The sequence below is a fragment of the Chanos chanos genome, chromosome 9, assembly GCF_902362185.1.
Source record: "Chanos chanos chromosome 9, fChaCha1.1, whole genome shotgun sequence".
Taxonomy (NCBI): domain Eukaryota; kingdom Metazoa; phylum Chordata; class Actinopteri; order Gonorynchiformes; family Chanidae; genus Chanos; species Chanos chanos.
Genome location: NC_044503.1, coordinates 37,939,917 through 37,957,766, shown reverse-complemented (window position 1 = coordinate 37,957,766; position 17,850 = coordinate 37,939,917). Strand labels below are relative to the sequence as shown.

General features: G+C 39.9%; 1 protein-coding gene across 1 annotated transcript in view; it reads right to left on the bottom strand.

Moving 5' to 3' along the window:
• LOC115821754 (NLR family CARD domain-containing protein 3-like) overlaps positions 1-17,850 on the bottom strand; it is a 32,702-nt gene continuing 14,852 nt past the window's right edge. Inside the window, exons 5-8 of the mRNA XM_030785550.1 lie at positions 6,477-6,647; positions 6,343-6,389; positions 5,320-5,843; positions 1-48 (exon numbers count right to left, since the gene is read on the bottom strand). Coding sequence (XP_030641410.1) covers positions 1-48; positions 5,320-5,843; positions 6,343-6,389; positions 6,477-6,647 — 790 coding nt within the window. The remainder of the gene's footprint in view (positions 49-5,319; positions 5,844-6,342; positions 6,390-6,476; positions 6,648-17,850) is intronic.

Genomic DNA, 17,850 nt, shown 5'->3' with positions numbered 1-17,850 from the left:
TCACCGGTCCATCCCAGGGCACACGCACACACACACACACAAGCATACCTAGGGGCACTTTAGTGTCTCCAGTTTGCCTAAGCTTCATGTCTTTGGGCTGTGGGAGGAAACCTGAGCTCCTGGAGAACATGCAGACTCCACACATTAAGGACCCTGGCCACCCTTCTCGCTGTGAGGTGACAGTGCTACCCACTGTGCCACCATGCTGCCCTATAAACACACAAGTGTGACCTTATTTCAGAGTCTTAACCGGGTTCAACAATCAATTTCAAACACTACAGTAGGAAACTATTGTTTAATCATATGGGATTCAGATACATATGGGAACTATATACAAATATATATATGAACTTCAACAGAAGAACAAACAAGCTAGTCATGCACATACTTAACCTAATAGTAGAGGCTCCCCTTACAGAAATGGAAAAGCCTCATAGATGAAGAATTATCAGTCAAGATGAGCTAACGGAAGAGGGATACACAACATCCACGCCACACAGCTGGCACCTGCATGGAATAAAAACCAACGACTGCTCTGTAACGAGACAAACTTTAACACGAGGAAGCGGTTTACATTTCAATTGATTTATTGTTTATTATTTATTTGCATTTATTTTATCCCAAGCGATGTTAAAGCATAGTTAAGATGCTGTCTGTGGCATAAGTGCCACAGCTGACTTCGCTAACAGAGCAAACACAAGTGCAAGACAAACTGAAGGCAGTAAAAAGCCTGAAACACAGACAGGTACTGCTAGATGCTAATGGGCAGGACACTACAAAACTGTTAGAGAAGAAACTATCACAATAGAAACTATAGGAAACAAACAAATTCAATGTGATTTTACGCCTGATGATCAGTTCAACAGCTTGACATCTCCGGTGCTTTCTTTGTTCTTCTTGATGTCTGATGATATGAATCTGACCAGTGCTGTGTAGTAACAGTGGACCAGTGTCCAGCTGTTCTCCTGTATTAATAAGAGTATTTTACTGTATGACCTGGATCATGTGATCAGTTTAGGTAATGAAAGAACAGTCTGTAAATAGGAGTTTCAGTATCTGATTCTCTCATTCCCTACACTTTAGTGTCACCTCTCTCTCTCTGCTCTGATTAGTATGGGCTGACGGAAAGCTCCAGAAAGAAACATTACATGTGACATGTCTGTGGATTTTTAACACTAAAGTGTTGCACTCGAAGGTCCCCCTAACAAAGTTTCAAGTTTATTTAGAGCCCAATATCACTGTTTACAGTCTCAACAATCAAAATCAAAACAGGACGGCAACCCCCTGACTTAATCCTCATGGTGGGCAAGAAAAAACTCCCCAAAAACCCAAAAGGGAAATGGGAAAATGGGAGAAATCTTGAGAGGGACCACAGAGAGAGGAGACCCCTCCTTGGTCAGACAGGTGTGCAATAGGTGCCGACCACGTGGGCAGTTACAATTGCAAGTAAATTGGAGCATGAACAAAGGGGATGACGATGCTGACAGGAGGCTGACAGGGGGATGAAAGATGAGAACACCAGGATGGATTGGTCCAGAGGGCAAGAGGAGTCAGGATCACTGGTATCTCAGGAATAGCACGCGTGGCTCGACAGAGAGAGAGAGAGAGACACACACACACATTGTTAGATGTTCATTTCCACATAGGCCTAATGGTTAAAGGAAAATATACATCGTGTGCCGAGTGCAGAGACTCCAGCAAGACTAGCTGTTACAGCATAGCTAAAAGGGAGAGCTAGAAGGTAATACGAAGGTAATACGGACACGATGGCACTCTGGGACACAAGGCGGCCACCCACTCCACAGTCAACAAATCTGAGTGAACATGTTAGAGTGGGGGGGCAACAGCATCCAAACATCTCAGTTCACCAAACAGTCTATGCCCGAGAACCCTCCAGATCTGGTCCTTTACTTAGTAAAGAGCTGTTAGCAAAAGGCTTGGCTAAACAGATAAGTTTACAGCCTTGACTTAAACATAGAGACTGTGTCTGAGTCTCGAACATTAATTGGGAGGCTATTCCATAACTGTGGGGCTCTGTAAGAGAAGGCTCTGCCCCCTGCTGTAGCCATCATAACTCGAGGTACCAACAAATAGCCTGCACCTTTTGATCTAAGTTGGCGTGGTGGATCATAAAAGACCAGGAGTTTGCGCAGGTACTGTGGTGCAAGACCATTTAGTGCTCTATATGTAAATAGTAAGATTTTATAATCAATACGAGATTTGACTGGGAGCCAGTGCAGTGTGGATAAGATAGGGGTGATGTGATCATATCTTTTGGTTCTAGTAAGAACTCTGGCTGCTGCATTCTGAACTAACTGTAGCTTATGTATACACCTATTGGAACATCCAGACAGTAAGGCATTACAGTAGTCTAACCTAGAGGTAATGAAAGCATGAACCAATTTTTCAGCATCTTGAAATGACAATGCATTTCTTATCCTGTTAATATTTCTGAGATGAAAGAAGGCTATCCTGGTAATATTATCTACATGAGCTTCAAATGAAAGACTGAAGTCAATAATTACACCAAGGTCTTTTACTGCTGCACATGATACACTCATACACTCACTCTCTCTCTCTCCCCCTCACTCTCACATACAAACACACTCTCTCTTTCTCTCATACACTCACACTCTCTCCCTCTCTCTGTCTCTCTCTCTCACTCTCTCTCTTTCTCTCTCTCATACACTCACACTCTCCCGCCTTTTCTCTCTGTGCATCTCTCTCTCTCTCTCTTTTTCACTCACTCTTTTTTTTCTCTCACTCACGCTTTTGCACATTTCATTGTTTTTCTCTACTTGATGTAATGAATTGACAAATAAGCAGTAAGGCAGGATTCAAACTCAGACATATTCAACAACTTCTGTCACAACATTCACTGTTTGTTTGTGCTGTTTGTTTTTGCATTTTGTCACCATTTTGAATGTGACTGTTTATAAGTTAAACATAATTAAAAAATGATCTGCTCTTTATTTCTGATCCATAGTCAGTCACTCTCTGTGCATAGTAAAAACATCCAAATAAAGTCATTAAGACATCATCACTACCGGACCAAACTGTGAAGTACTGAGGTGCTTTTGCTGAGGCTGATACATACACATGGATATCAGAGATCCAGATAGATGATGATGTCATTGTCACCATGGCGACGTGAAGCCGCTCGGTCGCCATATTGGCACTCTCTCTAATCTAACTGTCATCTGGTTTGACCTGGTCAATGCGTATGGATCAATCCCTCATCACCTCATCAACACAGCTCAAGTTTATTTAGAGATCAATATCACTGTTTACAGTCTCAAAGGGCTTTTCATACCCACAGCTTTACAACAATCAAAACAGGACGACAAACACCCCCTGACTTAATCCTCATCATGGGCAAGAAACCCCCCCCAAAAAAAAAACCCAGGTGTAAAGGAGAAAAAAATGGAAGAAATCTTGAGAGGGACCACAGAGAGAGGAGACGCTTACACTTCTGTAGTTTTGGTCTCTTTGTTTACAGTTTTTTATGATTGCTTACACACTGGAGGTGAATGTCTAGACAAAAGCAGCAAAACTTGAACTTCTGTAACCGTGTCTTACAGTTTTTTATGATTGCTTACATACTGGAAGTGAATGCATAGACAAAAGCAACAAAACTTGAACTTTTGTAACCGTGTCTAACAGTTTTTTTATGATTGCTTACACACTGGAAGTGAATGCTTAGACAAAAGCAACAAAACTTGAACTTTTGTAACCGTGTCTAACAGTTTTTTATGATTGCTTAAACACTTGTTGCGGAATTTCGCTCATTGTGTCAAAACTCTACACGCAAGCCAAATAAGACACAACACTCAGAGATAAACATCTCACTTCCCTGTTAAAATGAAACTCTGCAATCAAAACCTAACAAGCCTTTTTCAAAATGACATTTCTGCAACAAAATGATACACACATGCACCATTTGAATTACTCTTTGAAAGCAGCAACAAAACACTTCTGTCTTTAGTATTTCATAGACCTTTTTAATTTTCTCATACAGGCTCCTGTGAAAGATTGTTCCAGTACAGTACATCTACTCTCATTTCAATGAACACACAAAAAAGAAAAGCTTCAGAAGAAAAGTATATACAGCTTATTTGTGTGTGTGTGCGTGTGTGTGAGAAAGAGATAAAGAGAGTGAGAGAGGTTGAGTGTGTGAGAGAAAGAGCGTGTGAGATAGAGAGAGATACAGAGAGAGAGAGAGAGAGAGTGTGTGTGTGTGTGTGTGAGAGAGAGAGAGAGAGAGAGAGAGAGTTAGTCTCTGTGTGTGTGTGTCTGTGAGAGAAAGAGAGAGAGAGAGAGAGAGTTAGTCTCTGTGTGTGTGTGTGAGAGAGAGAGAGAGAATGTGTCTGTGTGTGTGCGTGTGAGAGAGAGAGAGAAAGGGAGAGAGAGAGAGAGTGTTTGTGTGTGCGTGAGAGAGAGTGTGTGTGAGAGAGAGACAGAGAAAGAGAGAGAGAATGTGTGTGTGTGAGAGCAAGAGATGGTAAGAGAGAGTGTGTGTCCGTGTGTGTGTCTGTTAGAGAAAGAGAGAGAGAGAGTGTGAGAGAGAAAGAGAGAGAGTGCGTGTGTGAGACAGAGTGTGTGTGTGTGTGAAAGAGAGAGCAAAAGAGTATGTTTGTGTGTGTGAGAGAGGGGGAGAGAGAGAGAGAGAGAGTGAGTCTGTGTGTGTGTGTCTGTGAGAGAAAAAGAGAGTGAGAGAGTGTTTGTGTGTGTGAGAGAGAAAGGGCATGTGTGAGACAGAGTGTGTGTGTGTGAGAGAGAGAGAGAGACAGAGAGAATGTGCGTCTGTGTGTGAGAGAGAGAGAGATCGAAAGAGAGTGTGAGTGTGTGTGTGTGTGTGTGTGAGAGAGAGAAGAAAGAGAGTGTGTGTGTGTGTTCAGTATCAGAAACACTTTCAATGTTTTTATATGTAATGATATTTTATTTGTGTCTCTCTGTCTGACATGTACATTTTTATATTATGTTTGTAACAAAATAAAAACAAAAAAACAAGAATTTAAAAGTAAATGGACAAGAATATCTGAAAAAAAAGTCAAAAACAAACAAATCTCTACGAAACTTTGTAAATGAATGAATAATTGTTTATTATTACAGTCACAGATTTCTGATACATACACAAATAAAACTGTAAATAAAATTTAAAAAACTCTGACACATTTGTGTGTGTGTGTGTGAGTGTGTTTTCAAGTGGAAGAGTAAATAAATGCAAATGATATATATGAACATTGTGTGTGTCCATGTGAAAAAGAGAAAAAGAATGTGTGTGTGTGTGTTTATTTATTTTATCTGACACAGAGACACTGAGTCATTATAAACATAAAACCCTGCATACAGCGGTTCAGCGAATGTGCAGTGGAATGTGTGTATGTGTGTGAGTGTGTGTGTGTCAGAGGAGACGCTGTAGAAGGACACAGTTCCAGACGACCAGTCCAGATACACTCCTACTCTGTGTGTGTGTGAGGGGTCGCGAGGTAGAACAGTTTTCTGTTTATTGTGACAGGCAGAGTAACTGTTACCACCACACTCCAGACTCCAGGACTTTTCATTGTTTCCAAACCTACAGTCATCACTCCAGTCGTCACTCTCTCCTTTCCTCCCAATTCCTTTATATGTCACTGATATATCAGCACCTCCACTCCACTCAGTCTCCCAGTAACAGCGTCCAGTCAGACTCTCTCTACACATGACCTGATAACACTTATCAAATCTCTCTGGATGATCAGGATACGACTGATTCTTTTCCACATGTGTCACCTTTCTGTTCCCCTCAGACAGAGAGAGTTCTGTGTTTACTGTGTTTGGATCCAGTGTGAGATCACAGGCATCTACAGAGAAGAAGAGAAATTAGAGGAGAAAACATATCACACACTCTCAACTCTGTGTGTGTGTGTTTTATACTAAATGGAGAGTATTATATTAGCATTATATTATTACATATTATATTTATTTTATTTAAATCTCAGTATTATATTATTATTATGTTATTATAATGAGTCTGAGTGTGTTATTGTTGATGTGTGTGTGTTACTGTTGTTTGACCCTTGACCCAATGTGTTTCCCTCTCGTGACCTGAACCTGTTTCTGACCAGTTTTCCACTTTATTTATTTTATTCCACTCACTTTCTGTCTTTCTTTTGTTAACACACAATAAAATTAAGTAAAAGTGATATTTTATCTCATATTATTATCTCTCTTTTTTCATTAAATGGAATTAACAAAGAAAAGTTGTATTTTTTGGGAATTTAGATAAATGGTCTCTTTTCCATGTGTGAACCAAACTCAGTGTTTGTGTGTGTGTGTGTGTGTGTGTGTGTGTGTACTCACATTTTCTTAATCCTGGTTTGATCCTGAAGTCTCCTCCATGGTCCACACTACAAAAACACACAACAGACAGTGGATGAGTCTCACACAAAAACACACACACACACACACACACACACACACACACACACACAGACTGTACTGACTTAAGTCGACAGTGTTGATTCATCTGTGTGGAGAGACGCTTCACTCCTGAGTCTCCTGGGTGATTGTAGCTCAGATCCAGTTCTCTCAGGTGTGAGGGGTTTGAACTCAGAGCTGAAGCCAGAGAAGAACAACCTTCCTCTGTCACTAAACAACCAGACAACCTACAGAGAGAGAGAGAGAGAGAGAGAGAGAGAGAGAGAGAGAAAAACAAACATACATACAGACAGAGATAAAATATCAACTCGTCATCTGGTTTGTGAAGTGTGATTCATTGTAAAGGTTCCACTCTGTTTTACCATAAATGTTGACTTTGTTAAACTATCCCATTAACTAAGCTCACAGACCAGTTACTAACATTAGCTGTACAGATATTGGGGGAAATTCATCCATTTTTATGATCAGTATGTTTCATACACGACAGTACTTTAATAACCACACTATACATCAACCTGGTCTCATTTTAATATGAACATAGTCACTTTAAACACTGTATTTATGTTCCTGACTAAAACTGACCTGAGTAAAAAAGGACATATGGTCACCCTAATAAAACCAGACTAATTGTTCAAAAGTTTACATTCCACAGGTTACTGACTAACACTGACCTCAGTATCTCCAGTTTACAGTGTGGATCATCCAGTCCCACACAGAGAAAGTTCACTCCTGAATCCTGAAGGTCATTGGTACTCAGGTCCAGTTCTCTCAGGGGACAGTTTACTGACTGTAGAACTGAGGCTATAGATGAACAGGACTGTTCAGTGAGTTTACAGAGAGCAAGTCTGGAGAGAGAGAGAGAGAGAGAGAGAGAGAGAGAGAGAGAGAGAGAGAGAGAGAGAGAAACAAGTTTTATTCCAGTGAGGTCTAGCTGAACAGAATTTTCCACATGAGATCAAACTCCTGTTAAGAGTCAGAACATATTCCTGTCTTGCAATAAAGAAATACACCAGTGTCTGCTGATAAAACACATTTAGTTTCAAGTTTTCAAGTTTATTTAAAGCCCAATATCGCTGTTTGCAGTCTCAAAGGGCTTTACATGCCCACAGGTTTACAACAAACAAAACAGGACGACACCCCCCGACTTAATCCTCATAGCAGGCAAGAAAAAATCTCCTTCATGGCCAGACAGGTGTGCAATAGTCTCCTGCTACTGTAAACCCCATAAGGTCCCATCTCAGTCTCCACAGAAGAGATTCAATAGCATGGCTGTATAACTTCCCTGAGAGAGGATAAACTGCCATTTTTCAGTTCCTGACTAATACTGACCTCAGTATCTCCAGTTTACAGTGTGGATTCTTCAGTCCCACACAGAGAAACTTCACTCCTGAATCCTGAAGGTCATTGTTCCTCAGGTCCAGTTCTCTCAGGGGACAGTTTACTGACTATAGAACTGAGGCTATAGATGAACAGGACTGTTCAGTGAGTTTACAGAGAGCAAGTCTGGAGAGAGAGAGAGAGAGAGAGAGAGAGAGAGAGAGAGAGAGAGAGAGAGAGAGCATTCGCTCATTTAAGAATTAAAAATTGTACTGATAGAGTTTGACAAAAAGGTGTTAAATGTTGTGAAAAATTTGCTTAAATTGCTCCAACACACAGTGTGATAGTGTAAGTTGTAATTAACTGTAAACTTTAAACTGGAGAGACTGATGAAAATTTGAATAAGAAATAAGGGATCAAAAAGGACAACACTTACAAAACTGTCAGTCAAGTTCATATTAAAAGGACTAGTCATGTTCCACACAGAACAAAAGCGGGACAGACACCCTGTTTACTGGCCAGCTCATTAAACATGTAAAGATCAAAAGCACAGTTGGTTTGCTGACAAGTATGGTTACTTGTACGAGAGGAAACTCAATTTTACCACAGAAACTGAAAGAATTTTCATTTACCGTTGAAAATGTCCTAAAAGTTGAGTTACTTGCCGTCAAATCGAAGAGAAACTTTTCAACTCTGTGACCGTCGCCACTGCAGTGAGGCTAACAGCGCGTGTAAATAACGGTATTCAGAGACTAATTACAATATCTTATTCATTCAAAACCCGTTTGAATAAATACACTAAAACATTTCACAAGCAGATTTCCACAGACATTTAAAAAGAACACAAAACTTACTTTGTACACGAAGGTAAAGAACAAAGACACAGAGAATCCGACATTTCCCAGACACTCGACGCTCGTCGGTCTCTCTCAAATTTGACCTCAGAAAATTCACCCCTCGCTCTCCGACCGTTAGCAAGTCTCTCGGTTTCCCACTGGCTTTAGTTGCTTAAAAAACGACGGCTTAAAATAGCCGAAGAGAATGATTGCAGTCCTCCATGAAATTTCCTGAATTGTGCTTATATAATGATAGATTGATCAGGTGTGCAGGTAAAATCTCTTAGACAGTTAATGACCCCAATAATGAATACAGCAAAAAGAGTCGAGATCTGACAGCTTCTCTCACTGGTTCAAACTGATCACACTGACCTGTAGAAAGCCCTACTGTGGTGGATTCATAACCTTACAAACTGGGTTCTGCTTGTATGATACAAAAACAACCATATACATTCAGCTGAGTGTGTCAGAAATTGCACAAATAATTCATTTTTTTCTGAATGACTAGACTTCGAGTGCAAGTCCAGAGAAAGAGAGAGAGGGAGAATTTTTTGCATTTCTATAACTAACATTGCTCTGACAGTTATTCCACAAATATATAAAAATAACAAGAAACTTACTTTACATAAGCGCAGACGAGAAAGGTATCCGGAAAGAATCCCAGATTTCCAGCACACTCAATACACATCGGTCACTATGATGTTCATTAACGTTAAATGTATGAACCGTTTGAATGAATCACTGGTTTTATTACAGGCTCGTTACACGAGGTTACCGCTCTTCACATTTCAGTTAAAACTGCCGCTCTACTAATCAAAGCGTCGTAAAGTAGCCACTCAAAACGTCACTCGAGTATTCTAAAACACAGACTATCGCCATCTAGTGGGTGTGGTACGTCACTACACAACTGGATCATTTTATATCTCTACATCCCCCTTCCTCTTGAGGCATGAGAGCAAGTAATAATAAAATTAAACTGTGCAACAACAAACTGTTGGAGAAGTAAAATGTTTCATTGGTTTATGAAAACATCGAAACAGTTATGTAATCATTTTGTGTGAGTTAATCGACAATCATTTTTTCTTTAACAATAATTCTTTTGTTTTAAGAATGTATAACAATATAATCATTCATATTAAAGTAAATGTATGAAATTCTGTTATAAAGATGTGATCTGTAAATGGAGGAATAGAAAGGTCATTGAGTTTGTACAGAGAGTGCTGATAGTCAAACATTCAAGGTTACATGGTGTGAGCATTTTTTGGAGAAGATGAGAAGTCTGACTGTGTTGGAATATAGTTATTTAAACTGAATTCAGTTATTTAAACTGAAATAAAGTCCAAAGAAATGTCCAAAAGAAACAAACATAAGTGATCATTGGAGCTGTTGAGACAGTAAGCCAGGGGTTGACACCATTCTGTCCTAGAGAGACCATTGTGTCTAACTCTTTCTTTAGACAATCTCTAAGTGCCTCTGGGACCCTCCTGGGAGCATGGACTACTGGCTGCATATCGTCCTTCAATAATATCTTATATGTGAATGCTAGAGTACCAAACCCTTTAAAGACATCTGGAAATCTCTGCACAATTACACCTACACTATAGCTCTGATCATTTGAGCTGCTGATACAGTAAACCCTTTTAACTGGGTGTAAGTCAGGGGTTGACAACCTTTACTGTCTAAAGAGCCAATTTTTGGCCAGAAAAAAAAATTGGCCTGGAGGAGCCACAAAAAATATTTGAGCTCTTTAAATGCAGGTACGACAGCCTATCAGTCTAAATGACCCAACAGCATGACTAGTAGGTCTACATGACCATAAACCCATATACATGTTTTTATGTTTTCATATGATTTTTTGTTGTTTGTCAACTTCTTGCTGCAGATCAAACATTCCAGCACGCCAGCAGTAGTGGTGGTGAAAGCAAACCAATCTGTCCAGGCACTATTAAATTCTGTTTTCCTCCCAGACTTTTCTTTTTTGGATTTTGAATCCGTAGGTAGCTTTGGAAAACACCAGTGTTACCAGATCTCGCCAGAGGAACGAGCAACCAGGCAACCTGACCTACCACACTGTGTGAGGGAGAGGCCACTTGATCAATACATATACTGTGTATGTACAAATTTATTTTTGCATTTCATAAGCAACCATTTCAAAAATACTGTAACCTGTAATTTTACATTTTTCTTTTTAACTCTACACAAGTTGAACGAAACCAAATGGCCAAAAAAAAAAGAGGAATGAATAAATGAATCATCAATCATGCGGGAGCACTGGGCATCTCTAATATCCCTCCGCAGTTCTTTGCATGGAGCAATTGCATGGTGGATTAACGCTGTGCATTTGGTCCAGTGATTTTTGATTTGTTTATCACAAGTAGATCCAATTCATTCCAGACAGCGACTTTAGTGAAAATTCAGAGTTAGTTAACTCAGAGTAAGTAGTAAACCTCCTAATAGAAGAGTCCTATGACTTTGTTTTGCTAGGAGAATAAAGCCAGAGGGCTCCTCTATTAGGAGGTTTACTATTTACTCTGAGTTAACTCAAGTTCAAGTTTAAGTTTATTTAGAGCCCAATATCACTGTTTACAGTCTCAAAGGGCTTTACATGCCCACAGGATTACAACAAAACAGAGCAGGGTGGCACCCCCTGACTTGATCCTCATAGCGGGCAAAAACTCCTCAAAAACCCAGACGTTAGGGAAAAATAGGAGAAATCTTGAGAAGGACCACAAAGAGAGGAGACCCCTTCTAGGCCAGCCAGGTGTGCAATAGCTGTCAGCCCAGAGGGCAAATTACAAAACAACACAGTGATAATAAAAATGAAAACACAACTAGTAGGCAGTATGAAGAATGACAAGACAGCATGGGGCTCAGTTGGGGTGGACGACACAGTAACAGCAGCGCAGGAAGACACGAAGCCGCAGCAGCCATCAGGATGACGATAAAGAGAGAGATGACATGGAGAACGTAGCCACATTCAAGCCAGACACCCATGCTCAAACTGATGAGCCACAGCCATGCAGGACAAGAGGGAGGGAAGGAGAGCATTATTGGAGTAGCGGCACTTAACAGATGAAATAAGAAAAATAATTTTATAGATAATTTTTTATTGAAAGTTGCAAGAGTAGTAGCTGAGGAGGGCGCAAGAGGAGCAGGGCGACGCGGGGGGAGCAGGGCCAGGGACAGCAGGGCACAAAGTCATTCAGCCTGCCAGGGGAAGGTGCCACATCCAGGAAGGAGGCGCGGACATCAACCACTCACAGAAAGAGAAGAGAGCAGGTTAATGACAGAAACTGACCAGGTTAAGATAAGAGCAGAGGAGAGGGAGGAGAGAGAGAAGATGAGAGGTATCTAAGCCAGCAGCTACTAAGCTAAACTATGCCAGGAGAGACTACAGCAGAGACTGAGCCTAACCGGATGGTCAGATTGAGATTATGCTATCATATGACACGTAGAATAAATGAGTCTTAAGTTTGGTTTTAAAAATAGCAAGAGAGTTTGCCTCTTTGATATCTATTCCAATAGCATGATCATGGGAGAGTGCACTCTAGTCAGTTGTGAGCATAGTCTCTCTGAACAGAGAGAATGACAGAGTATTTGTACAGTGACACAGACACCTTTAGAGGTGGTGCGATGTGGGAGCGGGACCAGTCCGTCCAGCCCCCGAACTTCAACACAACATGTTCCCAAAGGAGAACTGCTGAGTTTACCCAAAATGCTCCCTCACAACTTCCCTTTGTCTGACATATGATTTTGTCTTTAATACAGACACAAATTTTAGACTGTGACAGATGGTTATGGCCTGACATCCGTTTGACAGTTTCACTTGTCTAATCTAAAATATTTTCACCCAAGGTTACAGACAGTTCAAGCAGTGACTGATACGCTTGATTATACAGAGGTTACAACAGATCAATAATACTACTTCTTTTGGGCTTACAGGCTCATTCCTGCACACACTCAAAAATCGCATTCTCGCAGAACTTCCTCTTTGTTTTATTTCACTGTTTAACCTAAAATGACACTTAGTATTGCAGCTTAAGACTTGATTAGGCAGAGTGTATGTTCATGCAGTGTTAATGCTGAAATATTTTCCACAAAGATAAAGCAGATGAGTTGTGCAGCTGTCAGACCAAGATCTGGAGCCAAAGACTCATAAACCTTCTATTCAAATGTTGAGAGTGTATTTGCCTGTGTGTGTACACAAGTGTTAAGGAGAGACAGTGTGTGTGTGTGTGTGTGTGTATGTGTGAGAACGTGTGTGAGAGGACGTGATTGTGTGTTTCTGTATGTGTGAGAGAGAGAGAGAAGGAGAGAAAGAGAGAGTGTATGTGATAGAGAAAATAATGTATGAATCTTTTACATATACATGTACAAATATAAATCAAATTTCACTGTTACACATACACACAAGAACACACACACACAGGTGTGTAGTAATGTGTTACTTTAGCACAGTTATATGTACTTAAGTAACTTTTTCCAATAAATTGTTCTTATAAATTGTAGTTTTAATGCACAACACTTTTCACTCTTACTCGAGTACATTTAGGATTTAAAAAATATACTTACACTCTGTTACATTAGACTACACACTTCTCGCTACTTTTATTATGTTTATTGCACACAGCTTCTTGACTGATTTGATACGTGTTTATATGACTACGCTTGTCTCACTGTTTTAAATAAACCACCCACCTACACTGATATGCAATACTTACACACACTGTTAACACAGTAGCATTAGGAGCTAGAGAGAGGATGGAGGGAACTGAGCTTCATGAAACAGAGAACAGTGCTACTATAGCGCTCGTTTCAACGACGGAGAAGACATTTCGGAGATTTCAGACACTGTACCACACTTTCAGTAAGCGCTCTACCTGCATCCTCTGGTCTCTGCCTCTTGTGACAGAGAAGTAGCAACATTCTCCATTGTAACGTCCCCAAATGAACAACAGCACAGAGATCTTCGTCCTAGTTGCTTTATGTTCTGAAATAAACTCAGAAAAGGTTGTTAGCCATAACCCACTCCTTGGTAATGGAGCATGGGGGCTCAGAATTCTTATCTACAACCCTGCACACATACATACCTTTTTAAAATAAATGTAAAGTTACAGAGAAAATCAGTAAAAGACAAGGTGTTGCCAACTTTAGATGAGTTTGGAATGAATGTCTATTGTACTGCTGATATTTCAGTAGTGCATCTCTCACTCTCACTCATTCTCTAAGCCGCTTATCCTAACTAGGGTCGTGGGCAGTAGTGTATATTTAAATGTTTATTTTAGGCATAACTAATATTCTGATACATTTGAATGTAGTACAGTATAGATGTAATAAATCATCGTATAAAGTTACTCACTACTTGAGAAGTCATTTTATGAGATTCTTTTATACTCATGCTCAAGTCGTCATTTTGATGAGGACTTCTACCTGAGTCATTATTATTATTATAAAGTAACAATACTTTTACTTGAGTATAGTTCTTGCTTACCCTACCCACCTCTGCAGACACACTCACATAAACCCCATATTCAGAAATGGAGAGTGTATTTACTTGTATAGCCTTTATGTGTGTCTGTGTGTGTGTGTGTGTGTGTATGTCAGAGAGAGAGAGAGAGAGAGAAAGACAGAATGAGTGTGTTTGCATGAGTGAGAGAGAGACAATGTGTGTTTTCGGGGTGCGTGTTCAGAACTGTTAAGAACTGTATCGGATTGCATTATATCCACCGAATTGCGCAAAAATCGAATCGCACCGAATCTTCAATTATTAAAATGTTTAATCCCTGAATCATCGCCCGTGTATCTAGATACACATCGGATCGTCTTATAAAGCAGAGATGCACACCCCTAATACTTAGTCACTTTGTCATGTAATGAAAGTCTGCTCTTCAACAACAATTTGTTTCTCTTCTCTTTGTTTATAATTTGACATTTCTCCTTGGTCCTCACATTTCATTACGTTCCCAGTTTGTGTATTGACTGTGTTTGCTGTCAACTAGCGGACATGTACCATCTACCGTCCAGTTCCAGGGCAGACACTGTCAGACATTCAGTCCTGTATGGGGGTTACTTTCAATGTGTAAGGGATTCAATGAGAAATCAAAAGCAGAAATACTGTAATACTTTAATATTTCATAAGATCTTACTCTCTCTGTTTTGAAGGCCGTCTTCTTTACCTTACCTATGCTACTGGTATACCCCATTTCTTATTTGGTACGGACCATTTGCGTACCCTAATGGGTCATTAGTGACGTAAGTTAGTTGATAGACTTGTGTAGAGTTTACAGTTTGCAGTTGTTACCTGTGTTTCCCCTTGGTGTGCGTATATGTGAAGTAAGTGATCCCATAATGTATACAGTTAAATATTATGTATACTGAAGTACCCTTTGTGAAGTTTGTTGGCTAGCTATGCGAACGTTGTTTTAAGTGAAGCCTGTCGTTTTCTCGTGGTTGTTCTCGCTAACCACCCCATGCCTGAGCTGTGTCAGCTAAATGATAAGAACGGCGATGTAAGCCGCTAGTTCATTTATTATTGATGCCATAACATGCTGTCATACCTCATTCTCTCTTCATACGATCTATAATCCACTATTAGTTCTCGGGCATGTGAGGTGGTTGCTCTGGACAACTAAATACTTGTTTATACACCTATGCACCGGTTGATGTGTGCACATGTTTGTGTTACCCACCGAGTATGTCAAATCATGTAAATAATACAGTTTGAGCTTATATTCGATGGGGCATTAACTTGCATTGCCAGTTTGACAGTTTGTTAGCTAGTTTGATCGTATTATTACGAATGTTCCCATTTTGTATAAGGATAATCTTCCGTTTACTACTTGTATGATAGCTCTACATGATGTTGGAGTGCCACCTTGTGGTCACTTTGAGTATCGACCTGTGCCAGTTCACTAATGTTTAGCCTATTTGTGTGTTTGTGTCTTGTTTATAGGAAACCACACCCTAATAGTTGCGTTTGAGCATCGGAGTAGATACTCCAGAGTTTGAGACTTGTGTGGTGGTGGAACTCCTGCAATAACAGCATCAACTTTAACTTTGGACTCAGTGATTCTGACTGATCAACTGTGATGGGCTAGTTCTTGCAAACCAGGCACATAAGTTTAATTGGAGAAGCTTCCGGCTGCCAATCCTGCAGGTCACTCCCTCTTTTCATTTTTATTGACATGTTTATATGTAAACGTGTGTGAATGAATAGCCAGTGATCAATATTACAAGTAAAAAACTTAAAATACAGGTGTGTGTGTGTGACAGCAAGAGAAAGAGGGAGAGAGAGAGAGCTATTACAAACAAACTCTAAGGACAAAAAGGCACCTCCAAAATTAGAATAAAAACAGTCATTTAATTCAAACAGTTTCTGGGATAATTGGAAAGCTTTAAACAAAATGCATAACCACATTCATAAGCATAAAACATTTCAAAAAACCTGCATCAAAAAACACCCACTAAGCCGGAACAATACCATAAACAAGAAAACTTGGTGGAAATAATCATTAAGGTATAGCAACATCCACTGGATTAACAAATCACTGAAACAGAATTAAACAGTGTGTGTGAGAGAGAGAGACAGAGATGTGTGCATGTGACAGAGAGAATGAGTGTGTGTGTGTGAAACTCTGTGTGTGTATGTGTTAACTTACACTCCATTAGTTGTTGTCACTTTCTCCTCACTCCATGATCCACATGAGATAACAGAAACAGACATACAAAATCTGTCTCATTAACACATACAGACATGCACACAGTTATGAACTCTGATACAAAGACAGACACACAAAGTAAAATACACACTGTCTCTCATACTGATAAACTTATGTTTATCACAGTCTCTCTCTCTCTCTCTCTCTCTCTCTCTCGCACACACACACACACACAAACAAAAACATATCTCACTACCTTACAAACACATACACACCAAAACAAATGACACAAAACATACTCTACATACACTTTATTTACATACACTAATGTAAATAAATTCTCTCCATCTTTCAGAAACACAGACACTATTCTGACCCGGCTTACGCCTGGTGTCCGGCCCACAAGATCAGCATGTAGCCAACAGAATCCCAAGAAAAGGAAGGAGTTCGGCTCAAACCTTTACTTAAGAAGCTCTGTAAAACTAAAACATACAAATAAAGCCCATGTCAGCTGCCTATAAGAGTTCAGAATGAATCCACATATTGCTGTTTATGTGCATAACTGCGTACACATGAGACGAACTGAATACATAGCACTGAGTTTAGCTTCAAGCTAATTTACATAATAATTTCAATGGACATGTTAACGGTTAGCATCCACGAATTAACTAAAGATTCAAAGCGGAGTTTCATTTGTTGCTGTTTTACATCGACTGTGCTTGGTAAACAATTACAAGATAATAGAACATAAAATACTTAGAGGTAAACGTTTTTGTTTACCTGTTCTTAATTCTGGCAGCTGAATGCACCATTTTCCCGCAGTCTGAGACACAAACGGGAAGCCTAAAGGCAGTGGCGTTACCAGGATGTCATAGCATGTGCATAGTTTACGACGGAATATTAGTGCCACATTGTGGAAAAAAATTCTGAGATTTCGAGAATAAAGTCGTAATTGAGAAAAAAAGAGTCACTATTGCGAGAATAAAGTCGCTTTTTAACGAGAATAAATTGTCAATTTGTAGGAAAAACCGCCCGATCATTTTAAAGAAAATATGTTACCAGCAAGCAGCAAAACGAACGAGATTACAGTGAAGGCAGCCTGGGCCTGTGATCTGGCAACCGCTGTCTCTGTCACTGACATTTCGGAAGCACAGCGTCGTGCCGTGCCACCCACATCAAAGTCCTGACACTTGTGTGGTGCTGATGTGCCAAAAGCTTCAGTGCTGTATTTCGTCGTAATGTGTGAAACCTGTACTACACTAGGCTATAACTTCACAAGATGCTCCACGTTCCTCGTTATAACGCAGGTGACAGGCTGCTCTTCTGATATTTCCCCTCTAAAATAACACGTATCCTAAAATGACGGCTTAAGTCTCAATAAATAACGAGTTTATTCTCGTTAAATAAAACTAAACCAGGCGGAGTCGCGGTTGATTCTTTATTTTTCCAGGATGAAAATTTGATTTGCCAGAGCTTTTTTAAGTGGGTTCAGACATCCTGCTGTAGGATGATTTAGAGATCGGTGTTTTTGTTGTTCTTGTTGTTTTAAAGAAAGACAGGTGTGACAGAGAAAGAGCGACTGAGAATGTATTTGTATTTGAATGTTTACAGGTGACAGA